General features: G+C 33.3%; 1 protein-coding gene across 1 annotated transcript; it reads right to left on the reverse strand.

Moving 5' to 3' along the window:
* Positions 1-3906: 3906 nt before the first annotated feature.
* LOC132304286 (protein DETOXIFICATION 29-like) lies at positions 3907-8713 on the reverse strand. Its single transcript, XM_059801887.1, has 8 exons — positions 8238-8713; positions 7366-7907; positions 6755-6841; positions 5636-5692; positions 5225-5463; positions 4991-5109; positions 4497-4583; positions 3907-4260 (listed from the first exon to the last, which is right to left on the reverse strand). The coding sequence occupies exons 1-8, from the start codon at positions 8577-8579 to the stop codon at positions 4177-4179; spliced, it is 1557 nt and encodes a 518-aa protein (XP_059657870.1). The 5' UTR covers positions 8580-8713; the 3' UTR covers positions 3907-4176.
* Positions 8714-9344: the final 631 nt, after the last annotated feature.

The following is a 9344-nucleotide window of genomic DNA, read 5'->3' on the forward strand; positions in this document are numbered from 1 at the left end:
TTAATAGTGCCTTAATTGATTATATAATCAATTAAGGCACTATTAATTCCCTTCCATTTGTTATTCATTGCTGGGCCTCATGCACTGACATAAATAATAGAAAGATTGCAAAAGAAAATGATGAATATCAGTGGGATATAAATTGGTCACACGTGTCCTCCACCACCAATAAATGGAAAACGAGTCAAAAATGAAAGTAGTTGGCCTTACGTGTACTTCACTGTCTGAGTTCCATTAGATCTGCCATTCGAAATGATTAAAATATATATGTAGAATGGATGAGACTGCCGAATGTTTTTTTTTTTTTTTTTTCATGTAAAAATTCATACCCACGTCTGCTCTCTCGAATGTGCCTCACTTTACCTTTGAGAGATCGATTGATTCCCAATGCGGAATCATTCATTCACTGCAAAAAATATATATATTTGAAAATGGTTTTTGTTTTGTAACTTGCAATATAAGTTTCTCTGTTGGGGAATGCAATAATTGTGAGATATTTAATTTTTATGTTGGTGAATTTTGCTGTTAAAACTTGTTTATCCAGTCATAATTTTTTTGTTTTACTTGTGTCTTGAATTTTGGAGTTGAATTGCAAGTGCCTGGATACCGTGGAATTGGATGATGAAGACATCATTCAGTACAGGTATGTGAGTGAGGAGGACACTGTCCTCTGATGTTTGGTGGACTTGAACTTAAAATATGTGTTTTATTAAAAAATTTAGGTTCGAAAAACTTTCAACGTTCGCAGTTTTGACGATTGGTCCGATTACTACTAGTTAGGGAGATTTGTGAAGTGCCACTAGTCGCACTTTGGCAACCGATCGCACTTGTCACCACAATTACGGGATTCCATGTTTTAATTAGATTTTTATTTTTTTTTTTACACTAAACTTCTTGAGACATTCCATAACGTTTTAAAAACACTTTTCTTACTATTTCGAAGATTTTCAAAGTCTACTTCAGATTACACAATTTGATCACTGTTGTGGATTTCTTCCTTATTTCTTTGTACTTTTGAAAGGAAGGAGAATTCGTAATTACCAAGGGAGATAATTCGTGAAGCGATCACCACGATTATTGTGCACGAGAAAATATACTCCCTCCTTCCTTAAATAGATGTTTATGTTTAGAAATTAGAGTTATTAAGGGGACATGCAATTAATGCATAATCTTTTTTAAAATTATCAAATTGTCCTTTTTAATTTAAATATATATAGTTACAAAGTTTGAAATTTTTTAAAAAGATAAAGGACAATGATGGAAATATAATGAAAAGATACTTTGACTTTTCAAGGAGGACAACTAATTTGAAACATGTAAAAATAGAAAAATGGATTACTAATATAGGACGGAGAAAATAATATATATATATAGCACAAACAACAGAAACCAACCATGAAAGAGGTTCTTGAATAAGAAACTTCATTAATACCTAATCAAAGGTATATTCAAAAAATAACATAATAATAAAAGTTCACAATCATAGACAAAAATAAAAATAGTGATGTGAAACAATAATTACAAGTTTACAGCAATAGACAAAAGTAAAAATAATTACAAGTTTCACATCACTATTTTTACTTTTGTCTATTATTGTGAACTTTTGTTATTATTTTATTTAATTTTATTCTATCATTCACTTACCATTTCTTTTTCACACACATTATATTAATGAACCATACCCCAAAACAAGATTAGAAACAATTAAATTCAATTTTTACACTCATCACCACCTAGACTAGTTCCCATATATACATGTGACCTGTTACCCACTGAGGTTCAACCCTTGCAATCCAAATTTCATTTTTTTTTTTTTTTTCATTTTTTTTACTTTACAGTTTGTCGTGTGATTGGTGTATATTTAATTGTTAATCATTGTGGACAATTAATCAATTATAAAAAACGAAGACCGTTTTAAGTCAATATCTAATTTCACTAAAATAATTAACCACTCTTGCTCTCCCAAACTCGTATTTTTTTAATAAAAAATTAGTCTCGAAAAATGTCCATTTTTTATGGCTTATCCATTTGTAAGATAGATAAGTCATACGACAACTGACCATTTTTAAAATTTACTGTCTAAATCTTAAACTATTTACATAATTGATAGGCTATAATTTTAGACTCTATACTGTATATTCTTTATGGACTTTATAATTAAAAATTTTATTTTTTTGGTGAATTAGGTATTGTTTTTTAAAAAATGTGTTACTGTATAAGGTATGGATTTTCATTTATTTTATAATTGTATAAAAATTGAGCTTTAAAATTTTAATAAAAATTCATCAATTTTGCTCTCCCTATCCTAAAAAAAATAAAAAATATATTCTTTTTTAGGAACCTATATGTAGAGAATGAATTTTCAAATATACCCTTATATGGTAAGTCCATAAAAAGTAGATGAGATATCTACTTTGCCCATTTGGAAACTCGAACCATTACAATCCACTTTGAAGTAAATAAGATATCACTGGGTCACAAGGGTCTTGATAATGAGGGTAAATTAATAATATTAAAATAAAATAGTAACATTACATTTTAAATTGGGGCAATTATTTTGAGATTGCCAAAAATAAAAATGTGGACACTTTTTCTAGAACGAACATGGTACTAAAAATTCATTTTTATCAAATTATGCAATAAAAATACGTATTAAATATATTTTGAAATTACGTGTGAGATTGACAATAATTCACAATCGCAATAATTAATTCCGTTACATTATATCAATACGGGTCCAAGCTAATGGCCCAGAGCCAAATAAAATGCTACATTATCGAAAGGAAGTATCATTATGGGTGTGTAAAACGTACAACAGAAGTCTGAGGCCCGCTTAGTCTGGCCCTAATGTTTTCATTCTATGATTTATGTGTAAAACCTGGTCCAAACACACACTACATTCTCCCAAGTCACAGCAGTCAACCTTTTCTTTCTTTTTCTTTTTCTTTTTCTTTTTTTCCATTTTACGTTAACTTATAGATGCGCGAATGAAGAGAAGAAGATCAATTTGCGTAGAAGGTAAATGACAAAGAGATTGATCAAAATTAACATGAAATGAAGCAATAAAAAAATATTTTACAAAATTAAATTTAGTACTATTACTAGAAATGACGTGTTATAGAAAAAATTGTTAAAAAAAAATAAGAATTTATGTGCCCGATACATTTATACGGAATAAACACAAAAAAGTTGTGATACTAACACTGAAAAGTTGCAATAAATTGTCAAATCGAATACTTTTGATTGGTTATTTATCCAAAATACAAGTAAGTGGAGAGTCCTACTCCCTTATTTGCTGCACAGATGACCAATTAAAAATAGTAGGTCTGACAATTCACTACAACTATTCAGTATAAAAATTATTTTTCAACGGAAAAAATGATGGATGTGGTATTTCTCCTCCCTAGACTACCCAAGTCAATATTACATTTTGAATTGCATTGCCTTCTTTTTAAATAAAAACTTTCAAGTTCAGCCCAATAAAACCCAAATGAAGTTTGAACAAAGGATAAATTTCAAAAATCATTCGAAGCCTGTAGCTCGGCCCCAAGAGGCAAAAGGTCCGTGGACTGGGTTTGGGATAATCAAACATGTTTCAGGCCTGGTCCTTGAAGTAGTCAAAGCCCGGCAGGAATGGGCCTAGGCTCCCAATTCACAGGCCCAACTTGGCCTTTTTTCTCTTGGCAAACTGTGGGGAGGAAAGGAAATTCGAAAACGGGCACACCTGCTCGGGAAGATCGGCACTCTACCAACTAAGTCACTGGGTAATGCCGAATCCCAACTTATGTAATACTTGTGACAAATTTATAATCATATTATAGATAATTAAATATATTGTCTGAAAGGCCATGCATTCATGAAATTGGACTAATTTTTCATCCAGATTTTGTGTTGAAACTTTGAACAGATGAACAGCTGAGTTGATACTCAGTTCCAAAGTTCCAAATTTATAATCACTTTATAAATGTTTTGTTCTAAGTTTTAACACATCACAAATAACTGTTGAAGGCATTGCTTGAAGATTAATACAAAAGATGGTCTTTTAAACAAAGAATTTCACTTCAAAAACAATGATATCTGCAAATCATGAATTTCCTCTCTCTCTCTGTGATTGAATTTTGCAAAATCTTCGGCTCCTGTTCGTAATTAATTTTCCCGGCAACTTCTTGGATTCGATCAGTTGATTAATCTCTCCACATCGTTCTCTTTGGTGTCTTGTTCGCCTCCCCATTGTTTTATTCTATCCCCAGCAATTGAAGCCTGCATTGTCCAAGGAATTAGAATCATCTGTTGGTATCATAAATTATTGTAATTTCATTTCGAAATCATCCAAAACATTTTTGACCATTTCGTGCAGCTGGTGAATTTCATTACTGTTATAGTGAAATTTCATTGATAAGTGAATACGAAATTTCACCATTTTAGTAGTGAAATTCACCAACTCTTTCGGAACATCGAAAAATCGGTGCTTAGAGAGGATTTTATGCGGTTGTTACCTCTTTGTTCCAATTGGTTTTATAAATCATCCAGAACAAGACACAGGTTTGTACCACTGTTCCTGTCAGCATGCCATACCAAATCCCCTGAAAATTATCAATGTTGGGGTGAAAACCCATTAGAATAATAAACATTTCAGTTGAGATATATGTATATATATATATTCATGAACTCCCAAACCATTTGGATAAAGTTGGAAATTTTTATGGCTTAATTGCGTTCTTTTGATGCAAGTCAATTTTGGTCGGAGTTCTTTTTGTTGCTAACACTAGGGGCAATCTAGCTTTCAACTTCACTGAAGGACTAGCTCCGGAAATTCTCGCCATTTCAAGATTTGAGAAAGGTTTGGAGGTACACAGCCTTACTCCTCGTAAAGAGACTGTTTTTAAATTGTAACTCTTAAAATAAAAAACAAAATAAAATAAAATAAACCTAAACTTGCATAGTGACATGAAGAAGAAGATGGAGAGACCGAACATATATATATATTTACCTTGACACCCATGCCGAGTGTGAATCCCATTACGAGACCCAAAGGAACACCAAAAACATAATAGCAAGCAATATTTACATAAGCAACAAAAGCTTGCCATCCAGCTCCAATAGCCACTCCTGCAATATACAGAACGATATGATCTCTCTTCTTTAAAGAGAAGTCGAGTGTTCGACCTCTGTAACGAACTTTTAGAATATATATATATCGGAGAAAGAAGGCAATGGTACTTACCGGATAGAACGGGTTGAACATTGTTAATGATGATGCAAGCTGCTAGAACTGGTGTGAGATCATACACAAGCTCTTCAACTTCTTCATTGTCCGAAAACAAGGAAGGGTACTGTTTTCGGAAGATTATAAGAAAGAGTGAGAGGATGAGACCAATTACAAACGAACTTATCACCACGACCACCACTGAAAATTTTGCAGTTCTTGGATGTGCCGCGCCCAATTCATTAGACACCCTTACACTGCAAATACGTTGAATACGAGTTCGTGAGAAACTCTACTCATTTCATTGTGCTACGTTCGGTTGTATGGAATTAATATCTTCTTTCACCGATTTCAATTTCAAGGCATTATTTCCATACAACCGAACACAAGATATAATTCATGAAGAGAATTAATATTTCTGCAACTAACCTTATGGCTGCATTGCATCCAAGTGCCACCATGACCGCCCAACCCACAATGTTGGTGCTGCAAAATTAGAGACTAGTTATTTTTCATGACTATAATGGTAAGTTGTGGGTTTTTCTTATTACTTTTAAGATTATTATTAATTCAAGGTGTCACATCAATATATAAACCCGATATTTTGTTTTGATCGTAGTTAATATTTTATTACATTAATAGGATAGATTCCATCTCCACTCTTTCATCTCAAATAGCCCACCCTTTCATCCTCAATTGACAAAGATTCCCTAGCGAATAATTTTTGACATGTTGAACTAACAAACAGTCAATCTTCAAAGACACACAGATATCGCAACCTACCAGTCCACGCATGCTTGTCAAAATACAATTAATTTAATTTTAAAAGTTTATTAATATATATATATATATATATATATATCAATATTTGGTTAAGTCTTATCTACTGTGTTAGAGTCTGGTGTCACCCATATGCACAAGACAAATCAAACAACAACAGCTGTGGTTATCGTTCTCGTCCACTTAACAAATCATTCGAAAAGAGAACTCAAATTAGACACGAAAACATTCGTCTTTTTTTCTTTTTTCATAAAAAGGATTCGGAGTTTGCATTTGTTAAGAAAGATGACAAATTCAGTTTTAAATCTGTCTTATTATTATATAAAATGACAATTCTTTTTAGTTGTCGCTGGTGAGACACCGAATCCAAATCCACTGTCATACAAATGGCAAAATGATTATATATTTGGATCATTCTCAATGAGTCCAATGCGTTCAAAAGTTAGAAAATTCGGAAAAAAGAAATTCTCATTTTCAATGAGTCCAATGCGTTCAAAAGTTAGAAAATTCCGAAGAAAGAAAATCGAATTTATAAGTAGAGACATTTAAAGTTTGGTCATTAATCATTCTAACGGCAATGTTACACCTAATAGATAAGATTTAAATTCCTAAAACATACCCAATCGAAATGATAGTTTGCTTGAATTTTTGGTAAATGGAATGTTAGGTTAAAAACTTGTAGCACATAGTACAATATGTCTGTATGTATGTATGTATATATATATATATATATATATGTATATCAGTGGATATATGTGTTGTACTCACCATATTGATAACGCATCAACTGAAACTTCTGCGTTCTTTAAATATCCAGCAAAGAGTATTAATGCCATAAAATACCATACTTCTAGACTGCACAAAATTTTACAGAGAAAACAAAAATTAGAAAATAAGTAGTTATAAGAGAAAATGAATAAAAGGAAATAAGATAATGTGTGGCCAAAAATAGCACATAATAAATCAGGACCACGTGACACTAACATGTGAAGCAACTAACACTGTTTGTATATATATCATGATAAAAATAGTATTACGCAATATGTACTACTATAGTACCAAGTATAAAAAATAATTGAATTGAAAAAAAATAAAATAAAATAAAATAATCCTAAATCTCTGTAATAGCTTAATTGCTTTGTATAATAAGTCACGTGACACACACCAATAAAAGGACACTTTAGATATCATATTAAAAATAAAAATAAAAACATTATCGCAATCATAAATGAAGATCCGCATTAAATTGGTGGGTGTTCTTAATTGAAATTAATATATATATATATATATATATATATATATATATATATATATATGTGAAATTGAATTAATAGATTGAGCCGCCCAAATTACTACAGTAAGTAAATTAGAAGTCTGACCAGAGCATTACAGCAGAGGCAAGTGATAGCCTCACAAACCCCCACAGATTGGAAAAGGCCTTCAATGTAAAACCACTCCATGCTCGACCACACGTCCCACTGAAGATGTAAACGAGCTGAGCCACCACTATGAGCCACCACGACACGTTGAGCACCACGGCGGCGCCCACCATCCCCCACCCCAGCTTCAGCATAAACAGCCAGCTGAACCCCGTGTGCAGTAGCAGCACCACCGCGGCGATCCAGGCCATGGCCATGATCTTGCTCTGCGCCTGCAAGAACTTGGCGATCGGGAAGTTCATCGCGTAGGCGTAGAGTTGCGGAATCATCCACAGCGCGAACTGCCCCGCCGACTCCGATATCTCGGTGGTCTGACCTATGAGTTTCAGGAATTGGGTTGCAAAGATATAGAACCACATCAGTACGAAGGCTGTGCTGTTCAGGATCACCCATGATCTCTGCATATACACCCCTAGCATATCCAGCTGTCCTGCTCCGTACGCTTGTCCGCACAGCGTCTCTAGCGCACTTCCCATTCCCAACTGTTTCAACGAAAAACTTATTTCTTAGATTGGTAAAAAAAAAAAAAAACTTTTAAATAACGAAGACATCTTGTTGGAATTGCCATATATGAAATTGAACAGAATTATTCATTGTTGCAACTCTGCAACAAAATAGACGAAGATTGTGGCGATCATTCACACACCAATAATAATATTCATTTGAAAACTCGAACCCTCATCATTTATTAAACCGTAATAATATCAAACACTTTATATACGAAATTTTTTTATCACGTTAGTGGAGTGAAACTGTTGCAAAATGGACTCGGAAAAGATTGTGTGGCTAATAATTATCAAACAGTGTGGTACCATGACGCCGAAAGAGAAACCGGCGATGACGGAGTTTTCGACGGAGAAGGCGGCGAGCTCGAGAGTGCCGACGTGGCCGGCGAGGACCTGGGTGATGGCGCCAAGGGAGTATTGGCAGAGGCTCGTGAAGATGGCCGGGCCGGCGAGGTACCAGAGCTTTTTGGATTCGACTGTGAACTCTCGGAAAAAGTCTCGGACTCCGGTGATCGGAGTAATGTCGTCTTCGTCGGCAATGAAGGATGAGTAAGATCTGTTTGATGGTCTTTGGAGGCTTTGGGGAGTGTCTGGTGCTTGGACATCCTCTCTGGGACTGGAGAGCAATGGCTGCTTGTTGTTCTCCATGATAGAGAGAGGAGAGAGAGTGAGTATGGGGTTTTTGGTCCTGTTTTCTCACATACATATATATACACACACATACACACATACACGTACACACAGACAAAATCACATAGTTGTATGTATGAATTTTATTTAGTATCTTATATGTTCATTTGTTCAAGTCTTGTCCAATATTGAAGACGTGTATCTAGAAGAAAATGTAGTACAATTGCCTACTTATAATTGAGCAGCTACTCTTCAATAAAAATATATAATTATTATTTTTTAATTACAAAATTTAAAAAATAATAAATAAATAAAATAAGTTCTTTTCGGTAAATCACATTGTAAAAAGTGTTATGAGCTGTATTTCTTAAATTGATTTGGTAATTAATTAAGATAGTATTAAGATAGTAGAATATATTATTACTGTATCTCGTATCTCGTGTATGAAGATAACATACAATTGCTCTCTCTCTTATTTCTGACAAAAAATAATAATAATAATTTATTTTTTAGGTAGTCACTGTTTTTCCTTATTTATTATTTTCTTGATTTTGGAAGATTTATAAGGTAAGCCAGGCATATCATGTCACTAGTATGCTCGGGCAATCAAAATATAGAAATCAATAAATAAAGAGCAATTTTGAGCAAATTTTACTGTTTGATGAATTTTCATTGATTGGGTATACCAATGACGTGGCATAAGACAATGTGTGCATTTTATAATTGGACCACATTTATAAGAGCACTTACTAACTCGTGAGTAAGCAAATAAATATATTCTAT

This window comes from Cornus florida, unplaced genomic scaffold (genome assembly GCF_030987335.1).
Source record: "Cornus florida cultivar Cherokee Brave unplaced genomic scaffold, ASM3098733v1 CherokeeBrave_3.0.0_Hap2_Chr04, whole genome shotgun sequence".
NCBI lineage: Eukaryota > Viridiplantae > Streptophyta > Magnoliopsida > Cornales > Cornaceae > Cornus > Cornus florida.